At 36.3% G+C, this 22,449-nt stretch overlaps 1 protein-coding gene and 1 pseudogene across 1 annotated transcript; one reads left to right on the plus strand and one right to left on the minus strand.

Annotated features, from left to right (window-relative positions):
• The first annotated feature begins 6,490 nt into the window (after window positions 1-6,490).
• On the plus strand, window positions 6,491-8,789 carry LOC147537121 (BIIDXI-like protein At5g11420). Its single transcript, XM_086641386.1, has 3 exons — window positions 6,491-6,679; window positions 7,214-7,714; window positions 7,949-8,789. Exons 1-3 carry the CDS (start codon window positions 6,595-6,597, stop codon window positions 8,491-8,493), a joined length of 1,131 nt encoding a protein of 376 aa, XP_086497512.1. The 5' UTR covers window positions 6,491-6,594; the 3' UTR covers window positions 8,494-8,789.
• A 5,985-nt stretch (window positions 8,790-14,774) lies between these two features.
• Window positions 14,775-15,240, minus strand: LOC147537122 (tetraspanin-8 pseudogene; annotated as a pseudogene).
• Window positions 15,241-22,449: the final 7,209 nt, after the last annotated feature.

Raw genomic sequence — 22,449 nt, forward strand, 5'->3', positions numbered from 1 at the left:
GCCTTACAAACACCTTGCAGAGCCTTGCAAACACCTTACATGGTTTTTGCAAACACCTTAGATAGCCTTGCAAACAAATTGCAAAGCCTTGCGAACACCTTGCAGAGCCTTGCAAAAACTTTGCAGAGCCTTGCGAACACCTTGCATGACTTTTGCAAATACCTTGCACAACCTTGCAAACACCTTGCAGAGCTTTGCAAAGCTTTGCAAATACCTTGCACAACCTTGCGAACACCTTGCAGAGCTTTGCAAAGCTTTGCAAATACTTTGCAGAGCCTTGCAAACACCTTGCAGAGCCTTGCAAAGCTTTGCAAATACCTTGCAGAGCCTTGCAAACACCTTGCAGTGCCATGCAAATGGTTTGCAAATTAGTTTTTGAATTAATTTAACATGAAATTTGTTACAAATTATTATATTTTGTCTAATAGAACGTTGTATCGAAAAACTAGCTAAAACCCCTACAAATTCATAATAGTCATTTTATAAGCTCTAGCACCATCATTTTACATTTCTTCGAAAAACTTCCAAAGCTTTCATGAAATTCTCAATTTGAACATAAATACCAATTATGATTGTCCAAGAAAAAATATTTCTCATAGGCATTTCATCTAACAACTTTATAGCTATTTCAACCAATCTAAGTCTTGTATAACCAACTAACGTTGCATTCCAAGCAACAACATCTCTTTCAAGCATTTTATCAAACACATTGCTTGCATCAACTATACTTTCACAACTTCCATATAAATCCAACAAATAAGTTTGAACATAAACATCAAAACTAACAAATTGTCATCCATCATTCATAACTCAATGAAAATAAAGCAATGAAGAAGTTGAATTATACCTTGAAACACTATCAATTTCTCCTTCCATTGAAAGTATATAAAACTTTCTCTCTCTAGAATTTAGAACCAAAAACTAAATCAAACCCCTTAAAAGCCTCTTCAAACAACAAGCAAATAGATTAAATCACCAAAACCTAAAAACATCAACCTATCTTATAGCCAAAATCGATTCAAACCCCAGAAATTCTAATCGGCGTCGACAATCCAACTCGGTTCGGTCATGAGAAAAGCTCAAATTTTTGATTTATTAGTTAGATTATTACTAGGTATTTCTAATTGAATGAAGGGTATTTTTGACTCTTAAACAGTTGGTGCCTTTAAAAATGTCCTTCAAGCCTATTTTTATAACTTACTTGGGGCCTAGCTAGTTAAAAAGATGGGTTGTCTTTTTGACAAAAAAATACTAGAAATTGGGCCTTCGGCCCAATTTCCTGAAAATAGATTAAGAAAATGGACTTTTACGGCAGAATCGATTTTTTACTGTTTGGTTGAACCATAAGTGAGAACAAATTTTTCGTTGCCACATTGTGAGAATCAATTTATTTTATCATAAAAAATGTGGTAAAATCATTTTCCATCATCCCCCCCTCCCCACACCCACACCACAATGAACGTGTTTTTTCTCCCTTCTCACTCTCCCATTGAACTCGCGGGCACTCAAAACTCTTCTCTCACTGCTCCTCTCATCACAGCTCTCAAGCTCTTTACCCTAGTGTGATGATGATTTTGAATCAGATGAGGACAACCATGAAGGAAATTCTAAGTAAGAGACATTTACATCATTATCATCATCAATAAATTCTTCCAGTCAAGAATCTCAAGATGTGATGCCAAGAGATTTTCTCATCACGAGAATATCTCCTTCCCACACTTTCTCTCTCTCTACTAATACATTATGGATTCAATTTGTAATGTGTTGTCCACGGGTTTTAGGTCCAAAATGAAATTCAAAAAGAGATTAAGATTCAATCTTCCCAGAAAGAGGGATTTTAGTCATTTTCCCTTTTGAAAGAAACATTGTTAACACATAATGTGTTATATATGACACATATAAAAAAAATGAAATAAAGTATGAAACTTTAACAATAATCAATAAACAGAAAAACACTGTAACTTTGACATCTAGACATACTTTAACTATACTAAATGTGTTTTGGTGTAGAAATATACGTAATTGATAATAAATAACGTGTATATTGCGAAACAGATAGTAAGTTTGAAATCAATCAAAAAAATCTAACAAGAAAAACGAAGAGAATTTTGGGGATTGGTTTTCAAAAGTGGGGTTTTTCTTATAAAAATGTTATAATGGGTATTATGATTAAATAGAAATGATATGGATCTGTTTTTTCTATAGAGATGGGTCAATTTGGACTAAACATCCGTTATAATTATTATTTTGGCTTAAAATCTTATATTAATATCATGTTGGACTAAATGTGTGTTTAGGTATAGATTTTTGGACTAGAAACCCAAAAATTAAATAGAAAATACTAAAAAATAAGGTCGCTATCTCAAGGGGAAATAAGAATTTTATCCGGGGTGAAAATTTTTAAACGGAATACGTGAAATTTAAAAAGATTATCCGGAAAAACAAATTTTAAGGGGAAATATAATATTTCTTCTTCTTCAACTTCGACCACCACCTCCGCCCACCTCTCCCTTTCTTTTCACTAGCTATCTTTTTCTCTCAGACAATCTATCTCTCTATCTTTTACAGTCTCTCTCACAATCTCTCTCTCTTTATATACCCGCCGCACACACACACACACACACACACACACACACATATATATATATATATATATGTATATCCAGTCCATCTCTCTTTCACAGTTTCTCTCTATCTCTAAGTGAAGTCCAATTAGGGTTTTACTAGTTTTGACTTCATACTAAACTCTCTATTGAATCTGAACTCTTTCAATAATCTTATGAGCGTTTGTGACTTCTGTTGGATTTGGATGAGGTCATGGCCCTATCAAGATCCCGTGTCGACCAACTACGACACGGCTACTGCTACTATGGTCGATTGAAGAATGGGATTTGTGAAAAGATAGGGTTTCATCATTGGCGGTGGTGGTCGAGATGGGGTTTGTAAGAATTGGAGCCAAATTGAAATCGATCGTAGTGGAAATGAGAAGATAAATAAGAAGAAGATGAGAAAATCAAAACCCTAAAGCAAGACTAATTAAACAACAAAAACAGTGGAATACTAACCAGAAAAGGGTGGACAAATATTTAGAATTTGGATCAAGAGAAGAAGAATCTAAAGGGTTTCTGAAACTAATACTAGCTGCGACAATTGTTATTAGTATGTTGTTGTTTTAAAAGAGAGAGAGAGAGAGAGAGAGAGAGAGGGGGGGGGGAGAGAGAGAGAGAGAAAGAGAGAGAGAAATAATGATGGTGGTGTTTGGGGGTGGTGGTGGCCGAATTTGGTGATTGGAAAATGAAAGATAAGAGAGAAGGATTTGAAAAAAGAAAACATTTAAGGTTACCGGCAATGACAGTTTACCGGCGACCCTTGCCAGCATGGAGAAGAAATGATGAACACAATTTTATTCCCCATAACAATTAGAAAATATATTGGTCAAATAAGTTGACCAGTTTCTTATAAAGTCTTTGCACCCAGGATAATTTTCTTATTTTTTTCAAATCCAGCAGTCAAAACACAAACTTCTGATAGAAAACCCTTTTTCTTCACAAAAATCGATTTTTACATTTAAATGTTTTCCCACGTAAAGAACGGGCCCCAGGGGCGGAACTACAACCAGACCAAGAGGGGCCATGGCCCCCCTTGACTGGCTGCAAGTTCCGTTAAATAGCTACTAATGGCACACTCAGTTAATGTAAAGAGAATTAAAGTCAAAACCAAAGAATTAAATGGCATGGGTGGGATGGAAGAGAGATGTTAATGCCGTATTAGAGTACTAGAGGTATTGGGTTCAAATCTTTGGATGGTCTTTTACTATTAAGTTTTTTTGAGGGTTTTGGTTTTTCTTCTTTAATCAACACCCATCAAAAAGCAAATCTTGTTAATACTTTTTTTTTTTGATAAATGTTTGAATTAAATACCTTACTAATCAATGACATCAAGTTAAATTTATCTCATAAATCAATTCTTATACTTTATGGCCTTAATTAATTTTCTCATAGATCAATTCTAAACAAACTTTTCATATTTCATTTATGTTTTCCTTTGTTCAAGTAAAAATTCGAACTCCAAATTTTTCTTTCGAAGTCTTTTGAAAGGACAATTTAAATGAAACAATTCTTTTTAATATTTTAGTTTATTATAACGGTCACACTTCTTACGCCCGACTAGTTGTAAGTATGAATTAAATTGCGCTGTAAAATTTAAATAATCAATTTTGTTATATAATTTTATAAATATTAAAAGATATTATTCACACTACTTTCTAGGACTAGGACCGAAAGTACCACGGACCCCTCCCCTAAGATCTAAAACTAGAACTATTATGAGAAAAGCCGGACACAAGCAATACTTGGGCACCTTAGGCATCATGGATGAAGGAACACCAGGCATGATTCCAAGTGTTTATAATATTGGCCCCCCTCATTTTCTAATCCTGGTTCCGTCCCTGACGGGCCCTATGTTAAAACCTTACCCGTTTGAATTTTTTTTGTTAAGGACTACCCGTTTGAATTTGATAATTTTAAATTGAACTTTTCGCATGTCTTGCACTGATAATTTTAAAGTAAAATAATAATTTAAAATTGAAATTATGAGAATTCAAATTTAAGGCAGCAATAATTAAGAAATTGATCCTTGTTTTAGGCTAGATATAACAGCCTTGCAACCGATACAAAATGGGGTGCCTCACGTGTACAGTAGAGTAGGTGAGAACTGGAGTAGGTTGAGATTGGGGAAGGGTCCATCTTAAATTTCAATGGTTAACTACTTTGTAACCAACTCCAAAATTGACTTCTAAGTCCGTTCAAAATTCTGGCTCTTATATTTCTTCCATATATACGGTTCTCTCTCTCTCCTCTTTAAACACACGGTTATTTCTCTCCCCTGCAATCCTTTCTCTTCTATTGATTTTGGAATATGATTTACAAATTAAGGGAAGTTAATGTAATTTATGTTGTAATTTAAATTTATTTTTCTGTTCCTCGAAGGCGTTAGCCAAGAGGGATCTTCCCCTTCCGTAGGACGAGGAGAAAACCTAGTCAAACATAACAGTCAATCTTTTCATTTTCTTTTTACTTTTATTTCAAACGTATCTCTTCTGTGGGGAAGTTTAAAGGCGCCCACACAAGTGTTAAAGACATCTCCTTCACTCACAAACTCCTGCTTAAATATGCTTTGAGGGAGGTGCTTTTAACACTTACTAGAGGCGCCTTTAAAGCTCCTCTGTTGTATTTTTTCTTCCTTTTGACTCGTTGGAATAAGGTTGTCTGACCGATCATCTACCAATGACTTTTAATTAAAAAAAAAGTCATTTTTGCTTCTTCCTTTCTCTCTCCTTCACCACTACCACGTTATTTTTTCTCTCGCTCTCTCTATAAACCCCACCCCATATTAGGGTCTAGAGAGAGAGAGAGAGAGAGGGAGGAAAAGATAATGTTGGTGGTGGTGAATGGTCAGAGAGGAAGAAAGGGAAGATTTTTCTTTTTAAAGTTCGAGGTCAGATGATCGACCACTTGTCTAGTGACTATCCATTGTAGCGAGGCAAAAACAGATATAAGACATAGAGTCATAGAGCGGAATATTTTTGAAATAAGTACAAAAAGAAAATATTGATGGTCAGGTTTGAGTAACAAAAAATATAAATTCGGGAACTAAACTAGAACGCCAAAAAAAAATATAGAAACCACTATTTTCAATTGGTCACAAATTAGTGAATAAATTAGAATTAACCTAATTTTTATTTGTAAGGTTCCCCGGGTTGGGCCTCTATCCTCCCCGACCCAATCTAAAGGGCCTGACAAAAAATTATCCGGACAATCAACCAGAGACAGAGTTGTCTGCCAGCAGAATTTGCAAGAATCCTGGGCGAGGTGATAATCACTTTTAAATAATAAACCTAGTCCCTAATCACTTTCTAGGAAGCAACAAATCAAAGCGATTAAAACTAAACTTTTGAATACCGAATTAATTATTATATGTTGAGGGACACAATTAAATGTAGATATTATGATATCTCCATTCACATGTCTCGAAAAGGAAGTGTAGCCCGGTTCGTATTTCTCTTGTTGTTTAAGGACAATGAGAATGTAACTTATCTGATATCATAGATAGATCTGAGATCTTGACCCAAAATCAAATAATCTGGCTTTCGTCCGAGGGATTAGAACACTAATTTTAACTAAAACTATTACACAATACAATATAGTCCTTCTATAAATGAGGTCGGAAATGGAGTGATCATTTCCTATGTTCGTGTTATGATATATAGTTATATATGTATCAATGTCATACGGAATAATAATGTTTAAATTTTAATACACCGAAATACTCAATTCGAAGACAACTAATATTGATCACACTTAGAGAATCCATGTGAGATTAAGAGGTATTTAATGGTTTCAAATTATAAGTCATCATTCCCAATAAAATTCTGCAGTTTGACTTTTTTTCTTAGAAAATGAATAAATTTAGATTCTTCTTCTGTTTGCATGATTTTGCATTGGTAATAAAAACCCAATCAAACTCACATAGATTTCAGTCATTCATACTGTTTCTATCACCACTTTCTCTATCTCTTCCCTCTCTCTACAGAGAATGACAACTATGGTTATGGTGGTTGCCACTGTTTTTGCAGTGCTTTTGTGCACCAATTGCTACACTGCTTGGGCCTTCACTGATGGTAAGCTCTCATTTTTCCACTTCTTTTTGGTTCTTTTTCATTTTGACTGGTTATAGGGTTGTTTTCATTTTGCACCCAATGGGGAGTCTAGATTTTTATTTTGGTGAGAGAGAATAAGACAGATCGTAGATATGTTGGAGAAGGAAAAAAGTTCGACCGACATAAAAGATAGAGGAGAAACAACAGAGCGGTAGGGAAACTAAAGAGAAAATAAGAGACCCTAGTAGGCCAAAGAATTAACAATGGATTAGAGGCGACAAGCCAATCTTCTATTTTTCACAATGATCCACAACCCGCCTAATGGTCTTTCGATCTAAGAAAAGGTTAAATGAGTTAGATAGTCCAATATTTAGAAATTTATTTTCATATTCAAAATCCTCAAATAAGTGAATCTAGAGTTGCATTATCGAAACAAAATGATTTTCAACCTCATATGTGAACTTCTACAAAATTTAAGTAATTTAATTTTGTATTATGTTATTAGGATAAAAAGGTGACATGAATACATGGTCTATATGTTTTAATAAAATGCAGGGTTCTTGCCAAATGGTGGATTCGAACAAGGTCCAAAGCCTTCAGATTTGGACGGAACAATAGTGATTGGCCGCAAGGCCATACCTAATTGGGAGATATCTGGCTACGTCGAATACATAAAGTCTGGACAACAACAAGACAACATGTTATTACTCGTACCAGAAGGAAAATTTGCTATTAGACTAGGAAACGAAGCATCAATCAAGCAAACAGTGAAAAATGTTACTATAGGAATGCATTACTCGTTATCATTTAGTGTCTCGCGAACATGTGCACAAGAAGAACGCCTCAACATTTCTATAGGATCCGATTTCGGGGTACTTCCTATGGGAACTATGTATAGTAGCAATGGGTGGGACTCGTATTCATGGGCATCTCTAGCCAAAAAGGACGAAGTTGAAGTCATCATTCATAACCCCATGGGTGAAAAAGAAGCAACTTGTGGGCCGCTCATCGACTCTATTGCCATGAGGTCATTGCACCCTCCTAGGCCCTCGAATCGTAAGTTTATGCCTTAAATCTGCATCATATAAATGAAAAATTGTCAACTACATACCCGAAAATGGATTAGTAACTTATACAAAACAACCAATCAGTTAGTGTTAACTCTAAACATGACTAAATTACAAAACCCGAAAAATATAGTTTACTATGTCTTTCAACCAAAGTATTCATTTAATGTACTGTAAAATTTTCCGTTAATAACTTTTTGTATATGTTTTATCGTGAATGCAGAGAACGTCTTGAAAAATGGCGATTTTGAAGAAGGCCCATATATTATACCTAATACAACTTGGGGTGTAGTAATTCCTCCAAACATTGACGATGAAAATTCTCCTTTGCCCGGTTGGATAATTGAGTCTCTTAAAGCGGTAAGATACATCGATTCAAAACATTTTTCAGTTCCTGAAGGAAGAAGAGCAGTCGAACTCATAGCAGGAAAAGAAAGTGTTCTTACTCAATATGTTCGAACATTCCCTAATAAAGAATACGTTCTCACTTTCGCGGTAGGAGATGGAGGAAACGCTTGTAGTGGATCACTACAAGTCGAGGCATTTGCAGGAAGTGAAACTGTTGAGGTAAAATATGAATCGAAAGGAAAAGGAGGATTTATTCGTGGAACTCTACGTTTCACAGCTGCTTCAAAACGAACACGAATTATGTTTTTAAGCTCATTTTACACTATGAGAAGTGACGATCTTTCTTCACTATGTGGTCCAATAATCGATGATGTCAAATTGATCAGTGTACGTTGGCCTGCATTTTCCAAACACGCCTAGAAAATTTGCTACTCGCAAAAGAAGTAATAATAGTAATAAAAATTTGTAGTATTTTCTTTCTCAAGAATTTGTTATTTTCAAGTAAGGTTATATGTAGAGAGCAAAATCTGATACGGGTGAAGTAGAAAAAGAAAAATGTGCTTGTTAATGGCAAGAATTTGTAATGACCTTGGATGTAAACCATTTTCTCATAGGTCTAGATTTTGCAATTCTAGTACACTTAGAGAGTTGTTCATTGATACTATGTACTTCTCTTTGACTATGGAGAAATATCACAATAAAATTATTTCTAATAATATATATTACTGATCCTAATAAATAACAACTATTTTTATCTCTTAAAGGGATTCACCCACGTCGGTTATATCTTTGATCTCATAAAGGAATTTTACAGAGAGACTATGTTCTCACGAGCGAAAGTACAACTTTCTCATGGCGATCTTGTAAACATAGTGTCTCTGCAAACACTTCCAATCATGCACAAATTAGTGCCCTCTAAGAAGCCACAACAAAATGTGTATTGCTCAAATCAATTATTGAACACATTAGAAGCTCATTTATAAAGAAATTTATAAAGAAAACTTAGTTTGCATTGTCTAGATTAAAGAAGGATATACATAGGCGATAGAACTAAACTTATTTTATTCAAATCACCTCTGGAGAGTCATAAGAATATTGATATCTAGAAGATACAATCACGGAGAATTTTACTTACTTATTTACCAAGTCATTGTCTATTAAAATCTTCAGAAAATTTGTCCATGAGATCGAGATATGAAGCATGAGAATACAGAGTTATTGTTTCCAGGAGACCTTTAAATAAGTGAAGTCTCCTGCATCAACTGAAGTATTTGTAATTTTTTTTCCTTCGTTCAGTATTTGCCCCATAAGATTTTCCTAGTAAGGTTTTAACAATGTATCAAAAGCGTATTACATACGTCTCCCAATCTTTTAGATTGAACTCATTTTCCGTTGTCAGATTTTCTTCCCACTCTTTTAACAAAAAATCATTTTCTTCCCACTGGATTTATAACAAAGTTTTAATGAGACAATCATAATGGAGATAGTAATGTCCATTCAAGATATAATGTTATAAATCGTGATGTGGTTGCTTATATAGCACTCCCATGTACATGGAGCCATTTGTCAACATAAAAGAATGTACATGGAGCCATGATAAGGCATGTGGTACAATAGAGAAAAGATGTGGGGGTTTATGTGCACTCTACCTCCCACGTTCAAATACCTTATGTGTTGTCATCTTAGAATTTGGGAATCACATATGGACTGAAGATCTCAATAGTTATAATAGTTTTTTTTTTTTTTTGTTAAGAAATACATTCAATAACACTTAAATAAGTACACTATTACTTCATCAAAAAAAAAAAATAAGTACACTATTACAATACTTATGAATTAAAAAAGATGGAACAACTTTCCACAACTTTGACCTATTCTTCTTCCTCGCCCATTTAGCCAGCTTGTCTGCATGATCGTTCAGCTGTCTATTTGTGTAGTTGAAGTGGACACTATCCAATTTTCTTGTCGCTTCCCTGATCTTCTTGATATGTATATTAGAGTACCAGTGGATGGTATGCCTCTGATTTTTGAGATGATTGATAAGGTTGATATTATCACTTTCGATAATTATACTCTTATAGTTATTCTGTTCAACCCAGATGAGACCATGTAAAATGGCTACAGCTTCACCTTCTTCACTGTTCCTCGCTTTCTCAGAGGATGCGAATGCTCCAATAAAAGTGGATTGCGCATTATGAGCAATAAGACCAATCCCAATATGCTCTGTAACTGAGATGAAAGAGGCATCTACATTAATCTTGATGTAGGGGTCTGTAGGGGGTTGCCATTTAGTAGTTTTTGCAATGTTCTTTCTATTTTTTTTCCACCGTTTTTTCTGGGAAGCTATTGATATTCGTTATGACTGTTTTAATCTCAGTAATGGTATTTTGGAAGCAATTATCACATCTCATTTTCCATAAATACCATAGGATCGTCGCAAAGTGGGTGCCATTAGCGGTAGTGGTTCTCTGAGAAGAGTTCTGCCAAGAGAAGATCCATTCTATTATCGAACTAATGTTCTCCGAGATAACATTAAAGTAGAACCATATGTTCTTTGCCATTGGGCAATGTAATTGTGCATGTTCCATAGTTTTCAGTGTCGGACATTTTGTACGTATAAGATCATTACCTATATATGTATTTACCAATACGACTTTTAACCGGTAATGCTTTAGTGCATATTTTCCAGATGAAGAGTTGGATACGTGGAATGGTGGGGATCGACCAAATGAAATTCCAGTGATAGCTGGTAGAAGGGGTAGTGATAATGCTATTTCTCAGATGATTATACATGGACTTCACTGTGAATTTTCCTGACTCTGTAAGTTGCCATCTAATATGATCATTCCCGTTACTATCTATGGGGATAGTTTTAATCAGGTTTCTAGTAGTCATACCAAACGTTTCCATAAGGATGTTCTCATTCCAATTATTATTCGTAATAAGTTGTGAGACCTTGACAAGGCTCGAGTTATTATGGTTATGAGGAGGAGAGTGAAGATTTGGAATCCATTTGTCCTTCCAGATGTTGACCTCTGTACCCGACTGAATTTCCCAACATGCCAGATCTTGAACTTGATTGTAAACTTTATTGATATTCTTCCAAATCCAGGAATGGTGATTTTTACTACGACCTGGAGTATCTGTATTAGGAAAATATTTGGCCTTTAACAGTTGGACCCATGCAGCTTTAGGCTCCGTGCGTAATCTCCATGCGAGTTTACTGAGAAAAGCTTTATTATCTAGATCCGGAAGGTGAATACCCAGGCCTCCTTCTTTTTTAGGCCGACAAATAGAGGTCCAGGCCTTAGTACAAATACTCTTAGACTTACCCCACCAAAATGACTTTTCAACAGTCATAATGCGTTTACTTACACATTTGTGTAGGCGTTTACTTACACATTTGTGTAGCCTCAATATTGTCTTTTAGTTATTACATAGTTTAGACACATTTGTGTAGCCTCATTATTGTCTCTATAGATCTCCAACCTAATATCCGTGAGTCCAGATACAAAATTATAACATATTTATCATTTATTGTAATATTTATGTGTAACTTCTAAGATTATTTAGAGCTTGGTAGTAAAGTAAATAAAATGGGGGTTAGGATAACTTCTAAAACTATTATAAAGTAAGCAACTATAAACTAACTATCTCTCACCTATTATTTGCAGATGACTGCATTATATTTGGTCGTAACTCAATAGACAACATTCCGATCTCAAACATATATTAAACATCTTCTGCTCCTCATCAGGACCAACTATTAACTATACTAAATCTAACATCTTCTTCTCCAAAAGCTCTCACCCAAAGTTTAAAAGAATCATCATGCGCACACTTAAAGTTAAATATGCTTCCACTTCTGAAAAATAACTTGGAGCCCAACTCTTCATCGGCGCTCACAAAACCAAAATCTTTCTCCACATTCTGGAGCAAATCAAAGCCAACTCTCCAAGTGAAATCATTCCTTCCTTTCCCAAGCTGGCCGCACAGTTGTAATCGCAGTTGTAGCCTCGGTCGTTCCCCGATATCAGATGCAATGCTTCACAATCCCAAAAAGCGTTAGCAAAAGCATATCGACTTTACAAAAGTCCTTCTGGTGGGGAAAGTCCAAAGGCATATGTACCAAAGCATGGTCACATATTTGACTCCCTAAGCAACATGGGGGACTAGGTATCCATGACCCTCATCTGGATAACACATCCCTTCTTAATAAACTGGCCTGGCTTCTTAAAACTGAACCCGACTCTCTTTGGACCCAATTTCTGAAAGCCAAATACTTCCCCAGAACTAATACTCCTGGGCCAGTCAAAGCTCACCATTCGTGGAACTGGAAAAAACCAAAAAACACTACGACCAACTTGACACTTTCACGGGTCAAAATATCAATATCTGGACTGACAACTGGATCCCTAACACTAACAATCTCATCCAAAACTCTAACAATTCCCCTCTCACCAAAGTCTCTGAACTCATCACGAACAACCAATGGAATGATGACACCCTCAATGCTACTTTTGATGAACCTACAAAAAACCTCATTAAAACCATTCCCCTACACTCTGAAGGTCAAGATGAAATCAAATGGACTCTTACTCAATCAGGAAATTTCACTGTCAAATCCATGTACCAACACCTAATAAGTCTTACTAACCAACCACTGCCTGATACCCCAGTCAATTGGAACTTTATATGGTCTCTCCCCACCATACCTCGTATCAAACTGTTCATTTGGAAGATCTGCACGAAAGCACTTCCTGTGCGTCACCGAATAGGTAAGTATATAGGTAACATATACAACTGTCCACATTGCGCGGAAAACGAAACTATCAAACATGCATTATTACACTGTCCCTTAGTGAAAAACATTTGATTTTACTTTAATATTGTTTCTGAAAGTATTGTCTCCTTAACATATTGGATTTTCTCTTGGTAGGATAAAACCCAAAGTTGTTATACTCAGAATGATATACATTTTGTCACAATCTTATGACACATATGGAAAACTAGATGCGATCACTGCTTCCAACACACCATTAATGATACTAGTTCGGTGATTAATACAATTAAGGGTTTTCCAAGAACTCCCATAACCCAGGCAAAACAGGTGTTATATAGCCAAGATAAATGGCAACCCCCAAATACTCCATTCTTGAAAATTAACGTGGATGCATCTTTTATTGATATTAACTCTAATATAGGTATTAGTCTTATTGCACACAATGCTCAGTCACAGTTTGTTGGAGCTCAAGTTACTTCAACCCGTGCACGGAACAGTGAAGAAAGTGAAGCTATAGCTATCTTAAACGACATCCAATGGGCAGAGAATAATAATCACCAATCCATCATCCTAGAAAGTGATAATATCAACCTCATAAAACATCTGAAGAACCCAAGGCACACCATCCAATGGCAATCGAAGATACACATCAGGAAAATTAAGGAAATCATAAGGCGTATGACTAACGTCAAACTCAATCACACAAAAAGGGCTCAGAATACCCAAGTTGATAAACTAGCAAAATGGGCGCGGAAGAAAAATAGATCGAAGACCTGGAAGAATGTTCCGTACTTTTAGTTCAAATGTATTGTAATAATAATCTGGTTCTTTAATGAAATTTAATAGTTTCAACAAAATAAAAACTATAAACTAACTAAAAACTAGACCTTGTATCTAACAGTTTATACATAAAAAACATTGCCTAATCAACTAGGTATATTTGGCAAACTAAATATTTGAACTATACACTAGAGTAAGACGTTTTGCGTAGTTTATGTGTAGTTCATTCAGTTTAGCCGGTCGTACAGACATACAATCTCGAATTTCTGCTAACATGTTTTCGTAAGAGTAATTTTAGGGAACAAGAAAAATTAGAGATATTGTGGCCATAAATTCTATGTGACTTGTTGTAATTCGCAGTTCAATGGATCAGAAAAATCGAAAATACAATTTAGCGTTAACCACATATTATTACTATCTAAAATTTATCTGATTTTCTTGTTCCCTAACATTTTTTTTCGTAATGTTTAGACTTTTTCATATGATTATGCTCTATACACTTTTTAAATTTCTTACACTTTCTAGAGAGAAAGTATAAAACATTTTGTTATATACAGTATATAATGAAATGTCATGTACTATACGTATGATGACACCTTATATACTTTCCAAATTTCTTAAACTTTATAGGGGGGGGGGGGAAGTATAGGAAATTTTGTTATGTACAGTATATAATCAAATGTCATATACTGTGAATATGATTATGTCCTCTACACTTTTCAAAATTCTTCCACTTTATGGGAAGAAAGTACAAAATATTTTGTTATGTAAAGTAAATAATCTAATGTCTTGTATTGTAATTATGATTATGCCCTACACACTTTCAAATTTGATATACTTTCTATCATTTGTAGATATAGGATATCTTACTACGCACAATACATAATCAAATGTATTATACATATGATTTTTCCTATACACTTTCCACATTTCTTACGTGGGTGCTTCTAAAGGCACGGGGTCAAAAGACTGGTAGCATCCATCTCTATTAGCACCAGACGCAACTGCTCCTTTCTCTGTTAGCACTGTACAACTATGTAGGCACCGGTCAAAGCCAACTTAACCCTAACCCCTCCATCCATCACTCACAAAATCTGAATCAAATTGGGAATTTCAAATTCTTCTTAAAGAAGACATCTTAACGATCTTTAGTTTCATCTAAACTTTTACAAACTTTTCCATCTTGTAAACAACTTTTAATCCTATTCCAATTCTTATTATTATTAACCCTATTTTGTAACCAATTTGAATAATCCCCTAATCTATATTCTTTATACCCTCTTCCTGAAACAACTTCACCAACATCTTTATTTGTAACAACAAAAGCAAATATGGTGAAAGAGAAAAGAAAGAACAATGAGGATGAACATAACAAGTAGATAAACCCAAAGAAGCCATGAAACACGACAACAAGCACCAACCAAACCAGCAAGTGAGATTAACAAAAGAAATACACCTAAAGCAATAATGGGTTTTTCTAAAAACTTCTCACAATCTGTATTTGCTTTTGTACTTGACCAAATTCCTCCACCCAAGATGGGAATCGAAAGAAGAAATGTCAAAAAGTTTAAAACACCAACTAAGTTGTTGCTTATACGAAACATCTTGATCAAAATGAGTTTGATTTCAGAGAAAGAATAGACTATGAAAATTGAAGAGAGGGTGAGAACTTTTCTTTCTAGAGAGAGAAAGTAGATAGCGAGAGAAAGAATGGGGAGTCACTCATTGTGTTATATTGACTCTTAAACCTTTGGGGGATAGTATCTTGAATACATATCGTTTTGATCTCTTGTGAGGATAGTATCTTGAAGATGGAAGAAGCAAACGAAGGTGAACGTTACCTACATTAAAAACCGGTGCTTATAGAGAACTCGGGTCAATAGTCATTGACCCGAGTCACTAAAATTTTCGGATGCTAACAGCCTTTTGATCTGGTGCCTTTAGAAGCACCCTTCTTACGTTCTCTGGAGATAAATATTGACCCGAGTCACTAAAATTTTCGGATGCTAACAACCTTTTGATCCGGTGCCTTTAGAAGCACCCTTCTTACGTTCTCTGGAGATAAAGTATGTGACATTTTTTAGTACATAATCAAATATAATTTACATACGATTATGTCATATACACTTTTCAAAATTCTTATATTTTCTGGGAAGAAAGTATAGTACATTTTGTTATGTACATCTAATGTCCCCTACTATACATATGACTATGTCCTATAAACTTTTTCTTAAAGATCTTAACAAGATTAATATCAAATTTAAAAACATCAACAAATGAATTACAAACCAATCCCTCTTTATCATCATCATCTTCTTCATCATCAACATCACACTAGAAAAAATAGACAATCATTCCTCATATCATCAACATCCTCATACACACAAAAAAATATATATAATTTATCTTCAAGCCTTTAAAAACCGAAATAAAAAATAACGAAATCTTCTGAATCTGATTCTTCAACTCCCATGGTCTTGAATCTGCTGGTTTAAGGTGTTGTATGTGTTGTCGTAATAAGACATTCAACAAAATTTGGGTCTTGAATTTAGATCTTCACCCTAAAGAAGAATTTCGGTAACCCTTATGTTGATTTTAAGCTTGTTGTACTAGTGGAGAGATAAAAAAAATCAGATCCCAACTTGGTGATAAATCTCTCTCTTAAACTAACGAATCCCTCTCTTAAACTAATGAACCTCTCTCCAAAATCATAATCTAAACTGGTCGGTGATCAATATCTCTATAAAAAAACGAATCCAATTTAAACAGTTAAATGTTTTGAAGATATTTCGTGACGGGAGCATTTGGATTCTTGAAGAAAAACCCAACACGCAAAAAATCTAGAGGGTGAAAATTGAGAGAATTAGGGGATACAAAGGCACAGAGAGAGAGAAACAAAAAGTTTAAAAAGAGAAGAGGGTTGAGGTATTAGAAAAAAATTTGCTCTCATCTTGGGCCTAACAATTTTGGCAATTTGGATCCGCCTCTAATTTTTTTTTTTTAGAATTCGACTACGATCTTCGTTAATCGTCACAAGGCATTGATACATCATAAAGATGTAATTGTTGGAATCGGAGCCTATTTTGGCTCGAGCCGACTCGTCAAACTCAGAAACGGAACGCGCCATTGCGTTCGTCTCGTCGAGCTCTACAATTTAGAGCCAAGAATCACTCGAATCCGATTCCGGATGAATGAGAAATTCAAGTTTAAAGTTTGGACGAAGAACGGTTAAATAAGGACTAAATCGCCAAAGAGGACAAGTCAAGTTGAGGGGCATTTGCGCGAAGAGGACGCGCTCAAATCTGAACGGCCAGCGTTCATCGCGCGGGTTTGCGCCAGATCCGACATCTGGCGTTCACTCCGTGTTCGGGCACGCGTAAGGCTACATCTAACGGTCGGTTATTCATCTGTGGGACAGATTCGGTATGATCTGACGGATCAGATTCTGGCCGAGTTTTTTAGCTGAATCTGATGGCCTAAAATCCACCCGAAAATCCCAGTTATATAACCAACTTTTCTCAAAGAGTTGTGTCCCTAAAAACCAAGAGTTTTGTCCCTAAAAACCAAGAGTTTTGTCCCAAAACTCTAGAGATGTGTCCCCAAAACACTAGAGATGTGTCCCAAACTAATGTGACCACTCAATTCCTATAAATACCACCCAAACTCACTTCATTTATCATCAATTCAATTCATTCTCTTCTTCTCTTCCCTTCTAACAATTAGAGGTTCTGGTTAGCCTAGAATATCTAATTAAAGAAGTATTTTCTAGAGGTTCTGGTTAGACTAGAATATCTGGAAAAGGAAGAAAGAAGTCTCGAGTGAAATTTGAATTTCAGAAGCATCTAGAAGATCATCCGCATTAGTCCAAGAGCTCATAATACTGACAAAGGTTCGTCCGCTTTCAGAATATAGAAGTACCATCTTAAAATTCTGAAAGGTTAGTCGTTGTATCCCGAAGGCATTCACCCTAACGTTTGGTACTGTTACGGGGGTGTAAAATGTCTTAAAGAAAGAGAATTTATTCTTGCCTCGACTACATTACCACCTATCTCGGTTAGCCCGAAAGAAGGAATATTGATTAATCATTATTCCTTATTAGTTTATCTCTCTATAAGTTAGAGAAAGGAAACTCTGTCTAAATTAAGCCAAGACAGAGATAAATCGACTTATCGATTAATAACCAGAGAACAACAATCTTAAGACATTTTACAGCGATTATTTCTCTGGTTATAAGATATTAATTTGGTATACTTTCTGTGTGTTTCAGAAAAGGAAATGGCACGAACAAGAACCACTCTACGAGTTATTCCGCCTAACACAAACAATGGGGAAAAACCAGAGAAGTTCAAGGGAACTGACTTCAACCGATGGAAGTTGAAGATGATGTTCTACCTAACGACATTGGGTCTGGTTAAATACTTAACCGAAGAGAGACCCACCCATGCAGAAATAGAGGATGAGGCACAACGTACTGCTGAAATAGATGCATGGAAACAAGAAGACTTCTTGTGCAAGAACTATATCCTGAACAGTTTAGATGACGGACTCTATAATCTATATTCGGTTATAGAAACATCTAAACAACTGTGGGACACCCTTATCAATAAATATAAGACTGAAAAGGCGGGTGTCAAAAAGTTCATCGTAGGACGATTCTTGGACTACAAGATGACTGATTCAAAACCAGTTATGACCCAAGTCCAGGAACTGCAGAGTCTCCTACAGGAACTACAGGCAGAGAACATGATAACGAATGAACCTTTCCAGGTCCGAGCTCTGATTGAAAAATTACCCACGGGGTGGAAAGACTTCAAAAATTATCTCCGCCACAAGAATAAGGATATGAGCCTTGAAGAACTCATCCTAAAGCTTCGAATCGAAGAGGACAGTCGCACTGCCGAGAAGAACTCTGAAAGACTCTCGAATGTGAACGTCGTAGAGACTGGTCCAAGTAAGAAGCGTAAGCATCTGTCTAAAGACGGAGGAAAGCCGAAGAAAAAGACGAGGTTCGGCCAATGCTACAACTGTGGCAAACGAGGCCATATGGCAAAGGATTGTCGTTCCAAAACCGGCAAAAGACATAAGAAGCCGAATGACCAAGCCTCGCTGATAGAAGATACCGAAACTCAGAATCTATGTGCTAGGGTTACTGAAGCCGAAGAAGTGACTGAGAAACTTCAGAACTTGAACCTCTGTGCAGTGGTATCTGAAGTCAACCTGGTTAACAACCAGAGAGAATGGTGGGTCGACACCGGAGCAACTCGTCACATTTGTGGTGACAAAGGCCTCTTCTCCTCTTATAACGAAATAAGTGAAGGAGAAACCCTGTTCATGGGAAACGACTCAACCACCCTGGTCAGAGGAAAAGGGAAGATCATACTAAAGTTCACTTCAGGAAAGGAAGTAACTTTGAACGATGTACTTCATGCTCCAGATATCCGAAAGAATCTGGTTTCTGGTTCTCTTCTAAGTAAGAATGGGTTCAAACTAGTCTTTGAGTCAAACAACTTCGTCTTGTCTAAGAATGGGATGTATGTTGGGAAGGGCTACTTATGTGGGAGGTTATTTAAACTAAATGTAACCTCTGTAACGCCAAAGGCGTCTATTATTAATAAAATTAATAATTTCGTTTATATTGCTGAGTCTTTTAATATTTGGCATGAAAGACTAGGACATGTGAATAACAAGTCATTAAAGAAATTAATGAACTTAGAGTTAATTCCGAAAGTCAAAATTGATTCAAAACGAACATGTCAAACATGTGTAGAATCAAAGATGACTAAGACATCGTTCAAATCAATAGAACGAGACACAGAACCTCTAGACTTAATTCACAGTGATCTCTGTGACTTAAAGATGGTTCAAACCAAAGGTGGTAAAAAGTACTTCATCACCTTTATCGATGACTCCACTTGGTTTTGTTATGTTTACTTACTAAGGAGTAAGGATGAAGCAATCGATAAGTTCGAGCTTTATAAAACCGAAGTGGAAACTCAACTTAATAAAAAGATTAAGACTTTGAGGAGCGATCGAGGTGGAGAGTATGAATCTCCTTTCGCCGAGATATGTGCGAAGAATGGCATAGTTCATCAAACGACGGCTCCTTATACACCTCAACAAAATGGTGTAGCAGAACGGAAAAACAGAACGTTAAAAGAAATGATGAACGCTTTCTTAATAAGTTCTGGTTTACCTCAGAACTTGTGGGGGGAGGCGATATTATCGGCGAATCACTTATTAAATAAGTTACCCCATAGAAAAACCGGTAAAATTCCATATGAATTATGGAAAGGGAGGATGCCATCTTTTAAATACACGAAAGTGTGGGGGTGCCTAGCAAAGGTATTAGTTCCTCCTACTAAACAGGTCAAGATAGGACCTAAAACTGTGGACTGTGTATACATAGGGCCCGCAATAAATAGTGGCGCCTATAGATTTCTAGTACAGAAGTCTGAAATCGAAGATATACACGTAAACACCATTCTGGAATCGAGAGATGCTAAGTTCTTTGAACACATCTTTCCTTTCAAACAGAATTCAGAAGTCTCATCTGAAAGTAGAAAACGTGTAAGAGATGAGGAAGAGGAAAATCTAGAAACATCTAAAGAAGATGATATGGAAATCGAGGAAACAACACTCGAACCTCGAAGAGGCAAAAGGACAAAGAAAGCTAAGACATTTGGTCCTGATTTTCTAACCTATATGATAGAAAATGAACCTCAAACCTTCACAGAAGCAATGACTACTCCAGAAGCTCCATTCTGGAAAGAAGCTGTTAATAGTGAAATAGAATCCATCATGCAAAATCATACATGGGAGCTAGTAGACCTCCCACCGGGTTGCAAGCCTCTGGGCTGCAAATGGATTTTCAAAAGAAAATTGAAAACGGATGGATCTATAGACAAGTATAAAGCAAGACTTGTCGCACAGGGATTCCGACAAAAAGAAGGGTTAGATTATTTCGACACCTATTCTCCAGTTAGTCGAATCACCTCAATAAGAGTGTTAGTAGCTATAGCATCCTTATATAATCTAGAAATTCATCAGATGGATGTGAAAACCGCTTTCTTAAACGGACAACTCGAAGAAGAAATTTATATGAACCAACCAGAAGGGTTCATAGCTCCGGGACAAGAAAAGAAAGTGTGTAGATTAGTGAAATCACTATATGGGCTAAAGCAAGCTCCAAAGCAGTGGCACTTAAAGTTTGATGACACATTATTATCAAACGGTTTCAAGATCAACGAATGTGATAAATGTGTCTATACAAAGGTAACTGCGAAAGGATGTGTTATTCTATGTTTGTATGTAGATGACATGCTAATTATGGGAAATAATTTAGATGTCATTAATACAACTAAAAAGATGCTTTCAAAAACTTTCGACATGAAAGATTTAGGGAAAGCGGAGGTCATTCTTGGAATTAAGGTTTCCAAGACTGCTGAAGGGATAAGTTTATCTCAAACACATTACGTTGAGAAAATCTTAGAAAAATTCAGCAAAAATGACCTAAAAATGGCGAATACTCCGATAGATCCAAGTATTCATTTAATGAAGAATACGGGGAACGCAGTAAGACAATTAGAGTACTCTCGGATTATTGGAAGTCTGATGTACCTAATGAACTGTACTCGACCCGACATAGCCTACTCAGTCAGTAAGCTAAGTAGATTTACGAGTAACCCGAATAACACACATTGGAACGCCATAACGAGAGTGTTACGGTATCTAAGAAAGACGAAGGAGTACGGACTCCATTATACCACATATCCCGCAGTCTTAGAGGGATATGCAGATGCAAATTGGATATCAGATACCGACGACACTAAGTCAACCAGTGGATATGTGTTTACACTGGGAGGGGCTGCCATATCTTGGAAATCTTCGAAGCAAACGTGCATTGCTCGATCGACAATGGATTCAGAATTCATAGCTCTAGATAAAGCAGGGGAAGAAGCAGAATGGCTGCGACAATTCCTTGAAGATATTCCAATATGGCCAAAGCCGGTGCCTGCAATCAACATACACTGCGATAACCAAGCAGCGATTGCACTGGCACAAAGCAAGATGTACAACGGTAAGTCTCGACACATTCGTCGGAGACATAATACCGTTAAGCAACTTCTCTCTGAAGGGATCATAACTATAAATTATATAAGATCCAAAGATAACCTAGCGGATCCATTTAAAAAAGGGTTATCTAGAGAGTTAGTAGTTGCATCATCAAGGGGAATGGGGCTAACGCCTAAAGTAAATGAGTAAAGGCATGGTGAAACCCTACCTAGATGACTGGAGATCCCACGATCTAGGTTCAAAGGGCAACTGAAGCTATATCCTGACTCGACAGTAACACTGTAAGAGATCTCTATCTCTTACCCATTCCTAGGATGACAACAGTGTTACCTGCATTGAGAGGTTAAACATTAAGCTTTTAATGAATCCGAAAACTTAGAACTTGATTCTAACGTGAGGTATAGCAGGATACCTTATTACGGATAACCTATATGTGTGTGAATTGATGCCGGTTCTATGGGAAGGTCGTCTAGGCCGACTTCTCTAAAGCACACACGAAATCGGGAATGTTCAGGGCCGAAATGAACACAACCGAGAACCTAAGTAAGTAAGGGATTAGCTGTGTGATAGCTATTTTGGATTACAATTCCCAGGACTCAGTTCAAGACGTAAAGTTCACTGCCGTCCTTGTAGACCTTGTAGTTATTCACTAGGAAAGGTTCAAAGTCGAAAGACTACCTTCTTCCGATGCAGCGAAGTTCCGCTTATGAGCTCTGTCAGTGTCAGTCTGTCAGTATAGT

This window comes from Eschscholzia californica, unplaced genomic scaffold (assembly GCF_041429995.1).
Source record: "Eschscholzia californica isolate CP2 unplaced genomic scaffold, dmEscCali1.0.p SCAF_5, whole genome shotgun sequence".
Classification (NCBI taxonomy): domain Eukaryota; kingdom Viridiplantae; phylum Streptophyta; class Magnoliopsida; order Ranunculales; family Papaveraceae; genus Eschscholzia; species Eschscholzia californica.

What these genes read in the sequence shown, in the direction of transcription:
- LOC147537121 (XM_086641386.1), top strand. Translation starts at nt 6,595, where the DNA reads ATGACAACTATGGTTATGGTGGTTGCCACTGTTTTTGCAGTGCTTTTG. An exon ending in TGCTTGGGCCTTCACTGATG is followed by an intron (nt 6,680 to 7,213) that starts GTAAGCTCTCAT and finishes AATAAAATGCAG; the next exon opens with GGTTCTTGCCAAATGGTGGA. An exon ending in CCCTCCTAGGCCCTCGAATC is followed by an intron (nt 7,715 to 7,948) that starts GTAAGTTTATGC and finishes TCGTGAATGCAG; the next exon opens with AGAACGTCTTGAAAAATGGC.